Consider the following 20061-nt stretch of genomic DNA (forward strand, 5'->3'; position numbering starts at 1 on the left):
GCCAAACCTTTTTCCTGACCTTCTTGACCTGTCAAGCACACCAGTAGTGGACATAAATTTTTGTAAAAAAGGAATTACAGATGAGGATTTAAGAAATGCATTGGTTAGGATTAAAGAACTAGAGAATGAGATGGTGGAAATAAGAGAACGTGTGAAAGAATTAGAGGCTGGGGTCAATGCAATGGAACGGATGATTGGTGTGCAATGCACTAACATGTTCATGGGTTTTGACAGTGCCATACGTGCCAAAGATGCTAAAATAGAACGTCTATCCGAGGTTGTGGCAAATATAAAAGAAAAAATCATCAAATTGGAAGATCAAATTGATAACCGTGAGACGCACGAAGTCAACCAATCAGTAATGAATGGTACCGGTTGCCAGATGACAACATTTGACTCAGTAGGAGGCATAAATTGTGTTCAGAATTCTGTGAAGCATAATTGCATTACAGATTTTCCCACGCCACTAACTATGACACTCGCAATGGCTACTGCAAGCATAACAGACTGGGTGACGAAGGAAAAATGCATGAATGTGGGTGAGCCATCAGCGCTGCGACACATTCCACTGTTTGACCATGATGGGATCGAACACAATGCAGCAAATCTGGACAGAGGTGTTGCTAGTTCAATATGTGTAGTGTTGTAAAAAATGACGTCACCTTCCCAACAGTCCACCACGGTAGACAACGTAGGCAACGCGGATGGTGTGGACAAGGTATGTCCGCAGATTAGTGTTGCTAACGTCATAATGCCAAACATAAATTCGTTGGTGAGACGAGTGAAGGATAAACGAAGATGAGAGTGGAGGTTAACAGATTACGAGTATCCCGGTGTTGGTGGACATAATAAACAACGTAAGAATCTGGAAAAAGGGAATGAGGATGCGAATTGGGAGTTGGTTTATGTTGATGACTGTACGGACATAGAAAAGACTTGGGCTAGTTTTAGAATGACTAGTCGACACCCAGTGTGGAAAATGCTTAGTTTGTACGAGTAGAAACAGTTGAAGGACGTGTACAGTTTTGAGGGTGACGAGTGTGTTCCTATATTGAGTTATAGTTTGCGTGTTTTTAAAACTGTGTTAGTACTTATGAAATGTTTTATGTGGTTTCTGTGTGGTGTAGGGCTATAATATGGGGTGGCAAAGGGAGTGGCGTGCACGTACGATTCACAGACATACAATCTTTGGTTCAACAGTCAGCAATCAACAACAGTGTAAGTGACATACATTGAAGTTTGGTTGAGCTGGCTGGTTTATTCCCTTTACTAAATGTATGTAATTACGAGACAACAGATTCACCAACTTGTATTCCAACCAGGTTATTGATGCATTCGCCGATGTACTTATGGACTTGCAAACAAGGGTGACAGCTGAAAGTGAATACGTTGACCAATCATATTTTTATAGTAGCATTTGTGTGGTATGGTAACAGAACCCTGTTGTCATAATGCGCTTGTTGTGCAGTAGTTGTGCTTGTTGGTAAAGTCTAACTGATAATGTGTGTATAGGACATGATGCGGAACCCAAGTTCGACATCCAGAGACCGATACTTGAAAGCCTAAATCAACGTCGCTCAAGGAAACAGATACATCCACTACCCCATTATTCAAACCACTGGACAATCATGGTCCACGATACAGAATGTGGGACATGGCACAATTACAATCCTTTGAGGCAACATAAGGGTAGCAAAAATGAGCATTCCACAGAGGCTTTGAAGATGGTAATCTTGGATTCGAGTTTGTTTACGGTAACTAAAATTAGTTGGTTTTTGAAATTATTGTAACGTTACGGTCTTCATTCTATGCAGAAAAAATGGATGCTTGACTACAAAAAACGGTTGCTGGAAAAAGGCCTGTTGGTTAGTGAAGTTACTGCTGATGCTATTGATGATTCGCTCAAGTCAGTCGTTGAATGTCCTCAACAATTAGCAAGCCCGTATGTGTTTTGAAAACATAAACTTCATGTTTCCACATGTGCCTATATTTTATTGAGTCGACAATGTTAATGTTGTTTGTCATATATGCATTGATGTAGCTCTGATTGTGGTATCTTCGTGTGTTTTATCATGCGCCAATATGTGCACAATGTGAAGGTTGATAGGTCAATGGACGAACTTACCCTCAACACATTCCGGGCTGCTTTGGTGAAGACATTCATGAATGACCCAAGAAGAGGTCTGTCCGCCCAGGCTGTGTAACGATGCAGAAATTACATGTCTGGAAAATCGTATTGAACAGATTGCACATGTTTTTGTTTGCTTACCATTTCATTTTGCTTGCAGTCCATGTCATCGAACTGCGTAATAGTTTTTTTGGGTTAGTGTTAGTGGTTGATTGTCAACGTTTAATAGTTAGCTGAATAAGTGTAACGACAACAATGTGTTACGGGAACAAAATATCTACTGTTATAAGCAATTGCAGTAGAATGCAATACATGAAATTTTGTTTATTTGATATTATGAAATTTGATTTTACTTTATGGTAATGAATGGGTTGTTGGTTTCAGCTTTTTCCTGGGTGTGTTGATGTTAGTGGTGTTTTCTGGATCATTTGTTCGCAATTATTAATTCCTGAAAGGGATTTTGCTGTTGCTTCGTTTAATGGTGTCATTGGACCAAGTTATGATGTTTTAACTGTATAATGGCATCATAATTTGTAAAAGTATTTCATTTTGGGGTGGCAGTACATGCCAATCCTTGTGGCTTATCAAGTAGGCAACTGTTTTTTGTACATTTTGGGCACGACGTGCAATGTACCTTTCTTAAAATGACACAATATGTGCCAACGTTTATCCCCATTAACATAAAGCAATGGACACATTCTCATTCTACGCAACAACATGGTTTTCTGATAAATTAATAAGAACGATAACATGGTTTTTTGTTAAATTAATAAGAACGGTAACATGGTTATCTAACAAATTAATAAGAATGGCGTATATGATGATTAGTGCGTACAACAAATTGTTTTGCGAAAATAGAAGTTTCAAAATCCCAAATTTATTTCGAGTGGGTATTTGGGAATGGACACCCACAATGTACGAAGTAATTACCCATATTAGACGGTACTAATTTGCAATGTTATTATATTGAAGCAAATGTAATATGTAAATTGAACTAAAACCAGCATTCAGCAGTAACGTGAACAACATGCATACATAGTGAAGCTGGGAAAACCCTCAACATATTCTAGACAACGTAAACGTACGCGAAACAATGTTAGTTAAATGTGAAGAACAAACAGCCACCATATACTGTGAACTAGAAACAACCTTAAAATTTGAAAGTGTAAAAAATTAAATGACATCCAATGTAACGACAATCGATCGCGATGGGAGAGAACTATATCGATTCCTTACATGACTTCCTATTGTGGTTACCCATCTTCCCACACAGGCCACATCGAATACGTTGTACTATCTTGCCCTTGGATGGAATCCTCTTACGCTTGGGCTTGCCAGGGCTGTTGGTGCAATGAGGTAATCATCCAGGTTAAAAGTTGGCTTGCCTGCCGTCGGAATTGGAAATATTGTTCCAAAATACGATACCTGAAACTTGTCTACTTTGTAGGAGAAATCGATCAAGTCATACACGTTCCTTACACTTTTTTGGAATGCAACGATCGAATGTGAACATGGGAACCCATTCAACTACCACTAAAAACATAACCATGTATGCCTGCTTACATCAACCGACACCGAGAGGTGCGAGTACACCTCGTACACGTCTTCATTAGCTTGACTAACAATCCATGACATGCCCGATTGTAACGCCAACACCAACTTCTTCTCCATTTTAGGACATAAAACATCGGACCACTTACTGGATTTCACTCTACGTTTCATCCTCTTCTCCATTATTTTTCCCCGTATCGTATCGACCAATTGAGTGATAGGGAGATGCCTTGCTTCACGTATCCAATTATTGAATGACTCTGCTGCATTGGACCACATTTCACCATACCGTTGCCCCCTAGAAATTTGCCAAAAATCACCCAATACGACCCCAGGTCAATACATAAAAGAGAAACCCGAAAAACATTGTGTCATGGAAACATGTCCACAAAGGCAATGATAACATGCATGTGCCCTATAAAACATTGTCAGAAATGTGTACATGCATCCTGCAAAGAACCTGAAATACGCATTAGCCTAATGTTTAGGATGCAAATCTTTTATAAAATCTTCGATAATTGTCGAGCTTGACTGTTTCAATACCTCCAATTTTTGATTGAAACATGTTATTGTGGGTGCGTAAAAACATTCCCTGTGACGTCCCAAATCTACACTAATGGTTGTAGTCAAGGGAAAGTCATTAATGAGTCTTATGGCCAATAACTAAATAAGATCCTAGATCGCCGGAGGAGTCAAATTAGCCTTCCTTCTAAGTCCAGCTTTCTTAGGTAGCACACTATCCTTTTGACAGATCTTATGTTGTAAGGCCCTAACTTTTTTGTAATGTCCCCAAACGCTTATAGTTGAAGAATTTCAATAAGAAACATTGTTTCTTTATTTCTTGCAAATTAAACCCTAGAAATCAAGAACGACTGTGCGAGATAATCAGGAAACCCTAATCGACTCTGAGAACTTAAGAAACATTTTAAAACCCTGAATTAAAAATTTAGAAACCCTAGAATGAAAAATTATAAGAGAAAAACCATAGTTTTCTATAATTGCAGTTTTAGCCTAGTATCTCGCCTTTGTTGCGAATCGGCACCACGTGGCCCGAATCATTTTTCCTATCATTATTTTATTAATTATATGACTTTTACATATGTTTTATTTCAAAATTTCAGATTGTACCTTTTTCTTTCTTAATTATTGCATTTTGGCCCTAAAACCTTAATATTTTATTCAATAAAGGTACAACTAATATTTTATTAATTTATATAAAATATCCTCTATATTTTATTAAAAAAAAAAATCAAATTTTCACATGGGTAAATAGGGTAGCCGGTTGTGGGTGGTGAAAAGGACCTAGAATTGTATTTTTATACATAGCAAATCTTGTACAAATATGCAACAAATCTTGAACCAACATGGAGGAATATGGGGCACTTATTGCTATATCTTTTTTGTCTCCCAATTAACTAGTAAATAGGATTACTTTATCTTAATCAAGATCAATTAACACAAATCTTAATTGGATCCAATTACAAACCAACCAAATATGAATAGTTTCTATTGAAAACCAACCAACCAAACCAAACCAACCCTTCTCTCTCCTCCTTGGCCTATAAATACAAGTCTTGCTAGCTATTTTATTTCACTCCATATGCACACAACACACAGCTGAGAGAGGAAGAAAGGGAGAGCAAGTGAGCTTGAGAGAAAAAGAGAAGAAAAGAGAGCAACAAGTAAGAAAAAGATCTAGTAAACCAAGGTAAATCTCATACACCTCTTCTCTCAATAAATCATCATGTTTTTCCCCTTCATAATACATGCTAAAAATATATTTCACATGATATTAAGAGTTACTACATTGTTAGATGATGTATGGTTTGAAAATGAAATGTTCCTCTTCGTCCTTGCAATTTCCAGCAAGCTTCTCTCAAGGTTTTTGATTTTATTCCCATAGCAAACCTTCACCAACTCAAAATATATTTTAAAGGGGTATTAATTGACACATATATTGTATCTGAAAATTTTGGCTAAGACCATGGATGTGTTTTTATGACTCATTTTATTTTTCTAAATACTTGGTGCAAGAACCTGTTTAAAATAGGGAACTTTAAGAAATTATAGAAAATTATAGAAAAATGATCTTACGTTCGTTTTTATGTCAAAATCTTCCTCTGAAGGTTAGCTTTCAAAAAAAAAATTATTTCAATGAAAATGAATGAGTATTTTAACAGAAACAACCTCGGTCACGTGGACAACCCAAAAAATATGTCCTCACACTTCTCAATAATTGCTCAAAAGCAATAATTATAATCATGTACTTGCCTTTGTTAATCAATAGTTTTATCAAAAGAGAAAAAGTAATTGCATGAATATTATGGAGAGTGCACTAAACTTTAAATCAAATTATAGAATAATCTAAACACTAACTCAAATTATAATTAAAGTTCATATCTAAATATGTTATTCTAGCAAGTTCAACTAAAAGTTTTTAACTTCTCTCACTTGATTGTCTGCTTTTCAATAATCTAAAAATCTCAGTATTTTCTCATCTTATTTTCAATTGGTAATGTTGTTTACTAATTCGCACGTCAAAAAATTTGACCACCTAACTTTTTATTGAGTTGTAAGAGTTCTAATAAAAGAACTGACCATGTTGGTTAAATTTGTGCCATGTTTGGTAAGAGAGAACCAATAATCCCTTCAAAAGGCACATGCTGTAACCAGGGGCGGAACCATAAATAATGGGGCCAATGTATGAGTTAAAAAAAATGATGCATTACAATACAACTTCTTAAATATGGGTCATGAAAAATGTAATTTATGAAAGAAAAATAAATAAACCTAACAAGTTTATTTATTTATTTATTTTTGAAATTTTGAACTATGAATTGGGATGTAAGAAAAATCGAAAAAATCGACCAAATCGATTGAACTAGACCAAACCGATTATATGTCTATTTTTTTAACAAGAATCGGTCTGTTCGATTTTTAAATTTGATTTTTTTCGATTTTCGATTCGGTATCGGTTTAAACACTTTGTGCACCGATTTAAACCGAAACCGACCGCTTCAACATATATTGTACTTATAATATATATATAATCTAATAACATAATGATATTAATAAGTATAATAAATTATTAACCTTATCATCTTTATAACCTAAGTTAAGCTCTTATTATATATAATCTTACTCTATTATTCTTGAAATCTTAGTATTTTCGAACTTTTTTTTGTTTTTATTTTTGATAATTTAGGAATTGAAAAGTGTGTATTAAATGAATGGATTGGATATGTTTGAAATGGTAGACAATAACTAATTTAATATTTTTATATAGATTAATGATTATATTTAAAAGTGGCTCAACTTAAAAAAATTCTAAACCGATTAAACCGCACCAAACTGAACCATTTCAATCGGTTCGGTATAATTTTTTATCTAAATACCGACTGTATCGAACCGATTACAAACCTAACCATGTATGAGACTCTTTTTTTTGATGATATTTAATGAATAAAAAGTATTCATACTTAATTGATTTTTAAAAATAATAATAAAAAAAAAACAAAATAAAGGGCATGTGTCTATTTCATAAATAAATTTGACTAGATTGTATTGATACTATTAAGATTGTGATTGCATCATGAATTTGGTTAGAAATTTAGAAAGGAAAGAAGAAGGAAAAAAGAAGAAGTGAAATGTAAGTATATTTTATTTACATGTCATCGACATTTTTTTTTAATTTTTTTTAAATTCTTGTACAAATCAATGAACCAAACACAACCTTAGTAGTATGTAAAATAATTAGAAATCATCTCATTATATATTGTAAAAATTAAATGAAATAGAAAAGTAGCAAAATGATTTTTAAAAAATTAAGAGGCAATTGTATTAGACATTCTATAAATATTTATAAAACATAGAGGCACCCCCAGTCCCTAAGTCGGTCCGCCCCTGAATGTTGCAATTAAAAAAACAACCTTGCTTCATACACCCAGTGGGGGTCGCGCCCCAGTGACGTGGCGCACCTCCACTGGTCGGAAATAAAAAAAGAAAAAGAAAAACTGTTTTTCCCGAACCAACCCCAGCTGACACCTCACTGGGTGTCTCCCCCAGCTTGGGGGTAGGAAGCATTTTTCTTAAAAAAAAAAAAGGTTTTGAATAGTCAATACAATGTTTAAGATGGATACAAATATGACCCAGTCAATAATTATAATGGCAAATCTCTCCTTTTTTTTTTTTTTTTTTTTATTTTTATTTTATGGGATATAATAGCAAATCTTTGGTTGAATAAAGAACACTTTCCACAAATCACCAAATTGTTGAATGACTTGTATTCAAATATGAAGAGATCTTGCATGACACTTTTTTATCTATCTTTTAGAATGCATCTAAGACTGGCATATCAATCACATAATTGCATATTTTTATAGTAGTCAAAAAAGCCTTACCTAATACAAAAAAATGATTGGTACATCCTAAAGGTGTATGTTCTATAATGCTATATATTCTATTATGTGCACTGTCTTAATGCCATGTCATCTGAAAATCTTTTCATCAAATTGAATCAATAGTTCCATTATATCAAAATCTGTGTATGTTGGTGTCGTTTGGTGTAGCTATTAAAACAGATTATAGATTGTAGTTTAATAGATTATAAATTATGACTTTAATCAGAAGCTGTTACTCTGTTTGGTATAGCTGTTGGATTATAGATTTAAGTTGCTGAGTAGTGTTTGTTAAATAAGCTGTGAAGTAGCTTTTTCAATTAATTTTTTATTTTTTATTATTCACTATTTGTCTACATTTTTCATAAAAAATAGTAATAATATTTTATAATCCATTTGGGTCTTTTTTTATTTTTAAAAAAATAAAAAATAAAAAAATCTAAGAGTATAACCGTGAATTAACATGTTCACAGCAGAAGCTGATAATCAGAAGCAAGGGGTGAGCAGCTTCTAAGAATCAGCTTTTTTGACTTAAAATAAATTATTAGAATCAGAAGCTATTTGAAATAAGTTTAACCAAACAGTCCAAAATAACTTTTTAAAAACCAAAAGCCATAAGCTGGCTCAAAAAAACCCCACCAAACACCCCCGTTGAAGGCCCGTGATATTGCACACTCGTGTTTGTCATCAGAATTTTAAAAATATATTTGATATTTTTTTAATGCGTCTTAATTAAAATTTTAAATTTATAATATCAGATACTTTATAAACATTTTAATAATACTTATTGAATTTTTCAAAGACTACCTATGTCATGAATCTCTTTAATTAATAATGTCTTGCATTTTTCAAAACAGCGCTGATTGAGGGCCCGAGACTTCGGGGCTCGAATGCCCCGAAATGCCATTTTAGGTAAAAAAAAAAAAAAAAAAAAAAAAGGAAAAAAGAAAGAAAAAAAAACAGTTTCCAAAAATGGAAATTAGGGGTATTAGGGCCAACTTTTTTAGGGCCACCAATCATTTTCCTTTTCAAAATACAACTTGTACATTTTAAATATATTTTAAAATATTTATAAGATAAATACATTATATATATATTGCATTATTTATGTGACAATTGTTATGAAAAATCACAATAATATCCCAACAGTGAAAGAAGAAAAGTTAAGAAAAATCTTCTTGTTGTGACTGAAAGCAAGAAGGAGCTGAAAGAATGACAGATGTGAAATGTGTAAATGAAAAATCACAAAGATTGAGAATTGGGAGAATGATTGATGATGAAAAGAGTACGTTGACATTTGCCTGATAGAGAGCTTTCTTTTCACATTGCACTAATTGAATTCCAAGAAATTTTCGGAGTAACACAATGCATTATTGGATTAATAACCTAAGATGAATCTTTAAAGGGTTGGGTTTAAATTAAACTCCACCCTTATATTTGAATTTGTTAGAATTATAATGAGTCTTATTTTGATATTTTAAAAAGTTTATATTATAAAAAATTTCGTATATATTATTTATTAATAAAATTAGATCGATTTGATGATAATCATTACTTTTTTATTTTATTGTATTTATCTTTGAAAAAATAAATGGCATGTGTGTTTTTAAAAATAGACTCTCTATTTTTGAGTTAGTGAGAGACAGGACGTTTCACCTAATTTTATTGATAATTTTTTTATTGATTAATAATATCATATAAGATAGTATTACTGTTACACTTATAATAGTATGAGCTAGTAGTGGTAACGATAGATTTAAGGAAGCGATCAATTAGAGTCCTTTTATTTAGGGGCAAAAGTGTCTGAGTCAAGTGGTGAGAAGAAGCGAAGGTGGTGGGAGTAGCACTATGTAGAATGAATTTTTTTTTTTTATTAAATTGAAAGTGGATAATAATTTAAAAAAATATAAAAGAAATTAAAAGTACTCCTTATTCAACTTTTAAATAATTAAATTTGTCAATTTATTATCTTCTATACTAAGTGAACAACTTTGCTGGTGTCCTAAAACTACGACCATGAGTTTGATAAATAAGACTCTTATTATATATTGTGAATATTTTGGGGATTGATTTCTGACCTCACAATCAAATAGAGAATTTATAGCTGGAGAGTACGCGGCAGAATAGATTAAACCAAGTTTTTGCCAACAATAAGACAAGAATACCACGATAGCTTGTTTACTCGAGGGCACTCCGATGATCAAGTCAATCATTTATTTCTCAGAGATATTAAGGCCAAGTTTGGGAAGTCCAAAATAATTCATCTTTTTATCTTTTTATCTTTTTTTCATTACATTACCTCTCTACTTTTCTGCACATCTTTTCGTAAAAAGACAAAAAGTGTACTTATTTAGGTCATCTCAAACAAACAACTCCTAAATCAAGTATTCAGTGTACAAGTAAAAACATATCTTAGACCTACGAGATGCTTCACTTGTATAGCCAATAGGACCCTTGTCTCCTACAAGTCTCATTTCATAGGACTCAAGTACAACACTTATTTCGGACTCTTAATTAAATATGGATAAACTCCTAAAGAGTCTCATCCTTATCTAAACTAAGTGCCTCATCTTATCTAGGACTCTTGTCTTCTATTTGAATATCTCGAATTCTGATATTACAGTACCATATCTCGGTAATATCACAACTATCTCGACAACTTGGCTAGTCTATATGACATATCAGCTAACCATCAACCACATGACACGATCATAAAATTATATCCCACAAATATTTTATTTTATTTTATTTTTATTTATTTAAATTATACATGCATTATATATGTCAACCACCAGTAAATTATAAGCAACCAAACGTTCATGCACAAATTCTATATATATATACAAAAAAAAAATTATAAGTAAATCCCATAAACTAGATCAAAACAGACCAGTAATACGAGACTTCTCAGCTTTTGATGGGTTGTGTTTGTCTCTTCCTTTACACCATCTAACGTTAAAAAAAGACCTCAATACACAAAACCTGTCCGAACACCATGGTGGGTTTGGCCTTTTATAAAATAACTCTCTCTCTCTCTCTCATGGGCCAATCTCCTCTTCTTCTCGTGCTTAGATTCCTAACACACAAACCTTAATTCTAACATAATTCAAAGTAAATATGGACTAAAAAATATATATTATTATATGGTGAAGGAAGTAATCCAAAATGATCATATATATATATATATGCTTAGCAGCAATGGCCTCTTGTCACGCGACATCACGTGATATACCTTTCTATGATTCGATTTCAAACACCCCCTATTATTAATTGAGATTTAATTAGTCTTCTCGTTCTAAAATATTATTTTTTTATTTTATTTTTTATTATCTCAAAATATTAATTTATTTTAAAAAATTCAGGACTAAAATAATTTGAATTTCCTATTTTGTCCTTATTTTAAATTTATTAACAACACAAAAAGTATAATTATGAAATTGGTATTCTAAAAAAAAAAAATGTATCATCAAAAGATAATTTTAGAAAATTAATATTTTTAAAGTGTAATAATTGTATTACTTAAAAAAAGTTAAACTCTAAAAAAAAAAACTATTAATTTAGAATGGAGAGAGTATTAAACATTATAAAACACTCTAATTTTGTTGTGGGTTGCGACCTGCTGGCCACCAAGTCAAATTTGTTACTCTCAATTTCTAAGAAATAGCGTTTTTTATTTTGTCATTTTTTCACTAAATTAGTTTTATTTTTTATTTTTCAAAAAAAAAAAAAAAAACTACAGGATACGAAATAATAATAATAATGCTTCAACCAATTAAATTCATTTGAATTATTTCCTTGATCCGACAATATGATTGGCTTGTCATACTCCAATATTAAGGACATTGATATTATTAAATAAAGAGTCATTATCCAAATTGATTTTTGTCCTATAGATCTGGTTGCGAGACAAGGATCTATTTGGAGCTTATTCGTATGAACCCTCCACCACAATATTTGTTATTCTGCACTGTTTTAGATCTAAGATTCCCAACTCATTTCTCGTCTTCACATTTCTACCCTTTTTTTTTTGGGTGTGTTTGTATTGTTGTATTACCCTAGTAATATAGAATTTCCCATTTTAAAAACATATAATTTTTTGAAAAAATCAAGAAACCTATAAACTAATTATAGAACCAGATATAACTATATGATATGAGTAGGCTTCACTCTCATGTGTAGAGCAGTAAACGAGCCGAGTTTGAGGGTATTTGAGTTTGGTTTGCTAAGAGTTAATTGAATTCAAGCTTAAGTTCAACTTGTGAAGTAATTGAGAAACTCAAGTTTGGCTTGAAACTTTGATTATATATATGAGCTTAAAAATCGAGTTTGAACTTGTTTATTATAAACTAATAGAACTCAAACAAGCAGTTTATGGACAGTTCTGATTGTTTGTAGTCCTACACGTATGAGAGAGTTAAGTTTGATTTTTTGATTGATTTTTGTGAAAGTACAAGAACCGTAAAATTTTCATAGAATAATGTAAAAAAATCTAGTACTTGCAGGATTGTGCCTTTTTCTAGAAACATGTTTGTATTTGTATTGTTATTATTTCCATACTCAAGTAAGATTCAAACTCATTCTAAGACAAAAATTAGCTTAAAATTGGGTGGGATGCCTTGGGGAAAAACTATAGCATTACTGAATATTCAGATTAAAAATAAAAAAAGAAAAGAACCAATTTCAACAATTTGCTCTCACCAATTCTCATCTTCTCCTAATTTGGTGTCAATTGAGGATTTTGTTATTCTAAAGTTTTTCCGTTTCTCAGTCCTAATGCACTTTAATTATTGAATTATGCAGAAATTTTGAGACAAGTAAAAATTAAAATATAATCCAATAACTGAAATTGCATTGAGACATTAAGATTTAGAAACAAAAATTGTGTTTTATTTGCATGATACTTCTTACTAGTTCTTACAAATTATATGTAACTTTTATCTTAAAATGTTAATATTAAATTTGACAAATATAGTAGTAAAATGTCTTAAATATAGTAATTCTTGGTGGACTCATTTCAAGTCCACTGATCAAGAGAAAAAACGAGCCATATGTTCTTCATGACCAATAGGCTGAAAATGATGAAACTGACAAGACCTTAGACATTGCTGATATTTTTATTTCAATTCGTATCATTCGTTACCAATAAATCCAGAAATCGAATGAAAATGATATTGGTAAGTGATAACAAAACAGTACCATGTGAAGTGATAGAAGTTGACATCTAAATATAGAGATGTCAAGATACAAAAATTCGGTATATTGACGTCTCGTTTGGTAATATCACTTTTTAATATGAAAGTTAAAAAATCACAAAAAAAATTAAAAAATCAATAATTTATACCAAAAAAGTTAAAGATTTTATTTTCTTTTTACTTTTTGTATATTTTTTTCGTAAAAAAATAAAAAGTCATTCTAAACGTACTAATTTTTTTACATCATATTTTAGTCAAAAAGTTACTAAAAAAATCTGTTTCTAAACGAGGCCTGAGAGAGGAAGAGTTAGTCAAGCATTTTGTACGATGGATATAAACAGTAATGTTAGGAGCACAGAAACTAAATACAGAATTAGACACAATTCTTTCACAATATGGGGCCTTACTCCCTTGTGAGTAAGGTACGTATTATTTTGTATTTAGTTTCTGTGCACATAAACTTACTCAGATATAAATACATAAAATTATAACATATATTTATATGAGAGAGAGAGAGGTACACCATTGCATAAAATTTATCAACTCTTCACGACGCGAGATTTTTTGCCTTTGAAATTCATGTTCATGTCCTCAATCCACTCTGGCATGGTAATGCTTTGAAATTCTTATATTTCGATTTTTTTTTTAATCATATTAAAGGTTGGAAACTTATTGGGAATACACAAGAACAAAAACAAAAAAGTTCAATTTTTTTAAAACTTTTTTTTGACGAGTTTTCATTTGTGTTTAGTGAACTTTGTTATTTTCATTAATTTTTTTTTTTAAACTTTTTAGATACTTCAAAGATTAAATACATCTAAAACATTAAAAATTGGACAAAATATGAAGGAAAAAAAATCACTAAACAAAAACATAGAGATTTTTGTTCGGATTTTCAATTATTTTTAGTGAAGCATTTTTATATTTTAATCAATTTTTTATAAAACTTTTTAGATGCATCTAAATTAGGTACATCTAAAAAGTAACTAAAATTAAAAAAAAAAAATACCAAAAGCAAACAAAAATTATTTAAAAATAATTTTTAAAAAATCAAATCAAATAAAACATTTTGAACAATTTTTGTTCATCTCCTCAATACAACCATAAAATTTTTCTCACATCATACTGTTGTGTTTGGTTTGAGTTTTAGAGACGAGTTTTAGAAAAAAAAATTTCAAAAAATTGTTTAGTTTGAGATTTTTCTCAAAAAATTTCCAAAGTTATTTTCTCTCTCTTACACATCAATCAATCACTTTTTTTCTCTCATCTTTCCTTCTCAATCACTTTTCCTCTTATACACATCTCCTCAATTATAACAAAATATCAAATCATCCCAAACTCCCAAACTCCAAAACTATTTTCAAAATATACAACTAAACAAACCAAAAAAATTTCTAAAACAACTCTCCCAAATTTTTTTCAAAAACAACTCTCCCAAAAACAAACCAAACAAGCCCAAACAATTTTTTCTTTTAAACCCTCATTGAGGGCACAGCCTATCTACCTTCCATTTTAAAAATAACTGTCATCTCCCTCCTTTCCTTGCACTCACTCCTAACTTGCTCCATAAACAAATCCAAGAAAAAACAACCATCTAAAATTCCATCTCTTTCTGCACAAACACATCATGGCCTAGCTGTTTCTTGGATCTTGAGATTTTGGGTCTCTCCCTATATTTGTTTATGCAACCATTTAAAAACCATAGCCCACAAGACATGATTTGGTTTCTCTCCCATTGTCCCTCCTCCCTATCCTCAAACCCCTCATTTTTGTGTCTTTGTCATTGAAGTTTGTATCATAGCTCTAATGCCTGTAAATCCATGGAACCTCTTCTACTTCTCTACATTTTCCCTACTTTTAGTAACAATCGCCTCTGCCGTCAACTCACAAGGCGAAGCGCTTCTCTCATGGAAGAGAAGCTTGAATGGATCATCAATGGAGGCATTAAGTAATTGGGACCCAACTGATGAAACTCCATGTGGGTGGTTTGGGATCTCTTGCAACTTCAATAAGGAAGTTGTGGAGCTCAATTTGAGGTATGTCGATTTGCTTGGAAATGTTCCCTCTAATTTCACCTCATTATTGTCCTTAAACAAGCTCATTCTATCGGGTTTGAATCTCACCGCTACGATTCCAAAAGAGATTGGTGCTCTGAAAAAACTTACTTACTTGGACTTGAGTGACAACGCCTTGGCCGGTCAAATCCCGAGTGAGATTTGCAACTTGTCCAAGCTCGAGGAGCTTTATCTCAATTCCAACCGGCTTGAAGGCTCAATACCGGTTGAAATTGGAAAGTTGAGGAGCTTGAAACAGATGATTCTATACGACAACCAACTCAGTGGTGAAATTCCGAACACCATAGGACATTTAATGAACCTTGAAGTGATAAGAGCGGGTGGCAACAAGAACCTTCAAGGGTTTCTTCCACAACAAATTGGCAACTGTAGCAATTTAACCATGTTAGGCCTAGCCGAAACAAGCATCTCAGGGTTCCTCCCTCCGACCCTCGGCCTCCTCAAGAAGCTCGAAACCATCGCCATCTACACCGCCCTACTCTCCGGCCAAATCCCACCGGAGCTCGGAGACTGCACCGCCTTACGAAACATCTATTTATACGAAAACTCGCTAACCGGATCGATTCCAACCAAGTTGGGAAACCTCAACCGCCTCCAAAACCTCCTTCTATGGCAGAACAACCTCGTGGGCACGATTCCACCCGAGCTAGGATATTGCAGAGACCTATTGGTAATCGACTTATCAGTGAATTCACTCACTGGAACCATTCCAGATACTTTTGGGGATTTGAATTCACTTCAAGAACTTCAGTTGAGTGTCAATCAGATCTCCGGGGAAATCCCGAAAAAGCTCGGAAATTGCCTGAATCTGACCCACATCGAGCTCGACAACAATCAATTCACCGGAACCATACCCGAAGAATTTGGGAATTTGAAGAACCTAACATTACTGTTTCTGTGGCAGAACAAGCTTCAAGGGTCTATACCTTCGTCATTGTCGTCGTGCTTCGACCTCGAAGCCATTGATCTGTCTCAGAATGCATTCACAGGTCAAATTCCCAAGACTATCTTCGAATTGCCGAATTTGAACAAGTTTATGATCTTGTCCAACAATTTCTCCGGCGTGATTCCGCCGGAGATCGGAAAATGCTCGTCGCTAGTTCGCTTCAGAGCGAGCGATAACAAGCTCACCGGCTCAATTCCGAAGGAGATTGGGAATTTGAGGAATCTGAATTTCTTGGACCTCGGATTGAATCGGCTAACCGGAGCTATTCCGGCGGAGATCTCCGGCTGCCGGAATCTGACTTTTCTGGATCTACATTCGAATTCAATGGCCGGAAACTTGCCGGAGAATCTGAACCAGCTCGTCTATCTTCAATTTGTGGATGTTTCCGATAATCTCATCGGAGGGACGATGAGTCCGAGTCTCGGATCGTTGAGTTCACTCGCCAAACTCGTTCTTCAAAAGAACAGATTGTCGGGTTCGATTCCGACTCAACTCGGTTCGTGTTCGAAGCTTCAGTTACTAGACCTAAGCAGCAACGAACTCTCCGGCAAAATTCCGGCTAGTTTGGGGAACATTCCGGCGCTCGAGATTGCTCTGAATCTCAGCTGCAACAAACTCTCAGGCGAAATTCCGGCGGATTTCACAGCACTGAACAAGCTCGGAATCTTAGATCTCTCTCACAACAATCTCTCCGGCGACCTCAAATGTCTCGCGAACCTCCAAAATCTTGTCGTCCTCAACGTCTCGTCCAACAACTTCTCGGGCCGATTACCAGAAACCTCCTTCTTCGCGAAGCTTCCTGTCATCGTCCTCGCCGGAAACCCAAACCTCTGTTTTCCGGGGAACAATTGCGCCGCCGCAGACGGAGGCTCAGCTACACACGGCGCGGCGGCGAGGGTGGCGATGGTGGTGCTACTCTGCGCCGCGTGCGGGCTCCTCCTCGCGGCGCTGTACATCGTCCTGAGAGGTAAAACAACGTCGGAATGCGATCTCGAAGGCGAAAACGACGTCGCAACGCCATGGGAGATCACGCTCTACCAAAAGCTCGATCTCTCAATCGATGAAATCGCCAAATCGTTGATACCCACAAACGTGATCGGCCATGGACGATCTGGGTTCGTTTTCAAAGCAAACACCTCGTCAGGACAAACCATCGCCGTGAAAAAATTCCTGTGGTCGGAGAAGCTCTCCGCCGCCGCATTCTCGTCGGAAATTGGAACTCTGGCTCGAATCAGACACAGGAACATAGTGAGATTGTTGGGTTGGGGAGTGAATGGGAAGACGAAGGTGTTGTTGTATGATTATATGAGGAATGGGACATTGGGAGGTTTGTTACATGGTGGTGGTGGAATGGTGGTGGAGTGGGGGATGAGGTTGAAGATAGCGTTGGGGGTGGCGGAGGGGTTAGCTTACTTGCACCACGACTGTGTTCCGGCGATAATACACCGGGACGTGAAGGCGGATAACATTTTATTGGGTGATCGGTACGAAGCCTGCTTGGCGGATTTCGGATTGGCCAGAGTTGGAGAAGATGAAGATGGGTCGTTTTCTGGTACTCCTTTTCAGTTTGCTGGCTCCTACGGCTACATTGCACCTGGTAACTTTTCTCTATCGCACTGTTTTTGTTTTTCAAAATAATTCAGTAAAAATTCAATGTCAATACCGATCGCCTAATATCACTCTATAAATATATGTGATGCGTTTATCTAAATTTTATTAGTCAAAATAATAAAATTTATCTTTTTTGTGTTTCTTTTGAAAAAAATATCATAATAAATACCTTAATATGAGTATGAGGGGTGTTAATCGATATTCTAATATCACTGAATAACATTTTTTATATTCTATCATATTTAGAGATTGTTTGGTATATGCTAAATCTTTTTATTTTATTTGAATCGCATCTCTTATTATTTGAATCATATGATTTCTCTATTACATTATATATCTTCTCATGAAAAATTTAAAAATATATTTATTTAAATTATTCAAAAACAATTCTTTACAATCTCATCCAACCTAAGGGAAGTATCAAAGAATCTTTAACCATTTGAAAGTAACATGGAGTGGTGAATTGAGTTTGGCATTTGGTATAGAATTTTACATTTGTCAAATGGGTAAAAAACGATAAAAGCACATTTTGTCATGAACTTTCAAGCATAGCTATGCTATTTGTTGCATTGTACCATAAAATTTGATAATGACAGTAGATATGGATGTGAAAGGACATGGATATGAAGGGACATGATTGCTTCAATTATGCGCAAGTTGGGAATTTGCTTTCATATGCATTGGCCCATTATGATCCCATCCGAGTCCACTTTCTATGGTGCATGCATGCCACTGAAATCACATCATTTGTCACTGACCCAAGCTTAGCATATGTGGTGAAAAATATTTAGTGATTCGAATTTGTGTGATTCAAATGATTTGAATGTGTATTTTGACCCAAGACGATATCGTTTTGAGACATTCGAGTTATTCGAATCAAGAAAATTCAGATCACTTAGCATTATTGTTTTTTAAAACACATTTTTTAAAACAATTTGTCCCCAAAAAAAACTAAGTGAAAAAACAAATCATTTTTTTTTCTCCTAAATATCGCACTTAACAAAAAAATTCCTTGTCCACTAGACCAAATCCTGCGTCCCATCACAACATTTGGTAATAAACCCTGCAAGAAGTTGTAATTTTTCTCATTAGACAAAAAATAAATAAAATAATAATTTAAACCTTTGCTTTCAAAATTGGTGATTGCAGAGTATGCCAACATGCTAAAGATCACTTCAAAGACCGATGTCTACAGCTACGGCGTAGTATTGCTTGAAATCATCACCGGAAAGAGACCCGTAGACCCATCATTCTCAGAAAACCAGCAACATGTGATTCAATGGGTTAGAGATCACTTGAAGAGCAAAAAAGACCCGATTGAGATCATTGATCCGAAGCTCCAAGGCCACACAGACTCTCAAATTCAAGAAATGTTCCAAGCTCTCGGCATATCCCTTCTTTGCACCAGCAATCGGGCCCAAGATAGGCCCGCGATGAAAGATGTTGTGGCACTATTGAGAGAGATTCAGCATGAGCACGTGACTAGTGTTGAGGCCCAAAAGCCAATTAAAATGTCCAATGCTCCGTCACCGAATTCGGCAGCGGTAGCAATTGATAAGTTGATGGACCTCCACGGGTCATCTAATTGCTCACTTTTTAACTCCTCTTCTTCTGCTAGTTTTCAATAATCTGTAACGAATGTTGTAACACCATTTATTAGGAAGTAGTGCATTGTGACAATGATGTTAGCTGAGGAGATTAATAAGCGTATCAACAAATATATATAATTAGACATAATGTTAGGTGAACTCTATGTTAAGCAGAATTATTATATTGGTTCGGAATCACGTGTATGTTTTATGTTTTTGTTGATATATTTGTTGCTAGGTTTATTAGTGTTGTTAGCATTACTCCTACGGTAAAATTTAGAAAGTATACCTTTACGTAATCATTTTAGAAAGTATAGCTTTACATAATCATTTTAGATTATCTGGAAAAAATAAGTGCTATAGTCATAAATTTTATTTTGAAAAATATTCAAGAGTAAATGTGGTTTATAGATATTTTTTTTTTAATGTTATTGGTTTACAAATCATAGCTCTCTCTTTCCCATCTAAGATAAGGCAATTCCACAAGGAAATTGTGATTAACAAAAACAAACTGTGTTTTTTTTTTGGTAATCTTTGATGTCTCCTTTGATTAGTCTTCTTATGCTACAAAT

At 34.1% G+C, this 20061-nt stretch overlaps 1 protein-coding gene across 1 annotated transcript; it reads left to right on the top strand.

The window, feature by feature from the left end:
- The first annotated feature begins 14569 nt into the window (after positions 1 to 14569).
- LOC114269334 (uncharacterized) lies at positions 14570 to 19687 on the top strand. Its single transcript, XM_028210646.2, has 2 exons — positions 14570 to 17886; positions 19050 to 19687. Exons 1-2 carry the CDS (start codon positions 15075 to 15077, stop codon positions 19526 to 19528), a joined length of 3291 nt encoding a protein of 1096 aa, XP_028066447.2. The 5' UTR covers positions 14570 to 15074; the 3' UTR covers positions 19529 to 19687.
- Positions 19688 to 20061: the final 374 nt, after the last annotated feature.

The sequence above is a fragment of the Camellia sinensis genome, chromosome 4 (assembly GCF_055761805.1).
Source record: "Camellia sinensis isolate YWXY chromosome 4, ASM5576180v1, whole genome shotgun sequence".
NCBI classification, from domain to species: Eukaryota; Viridiplantae; Streptophyta; class Magnoliopsida; order Ericales; family Theaceae; genus Camellia; species Camellia sinensis.

Coding starts and splice junctions, on each gene's coding strand:
- LOC114269334 (XM_028210646.2), top strand. CDS start 15,075: ATGCCTGTAAATCCATGGAACCTCTTCTACTTCTCTACATTTTCCCTA. Junction 17,887..19,049: donor CTACGGCTACATTGCACCTG/GTAACTTTTCTC, acceptor TGGTGATTGCAG/AGTATGCCAACATGCTAAAG.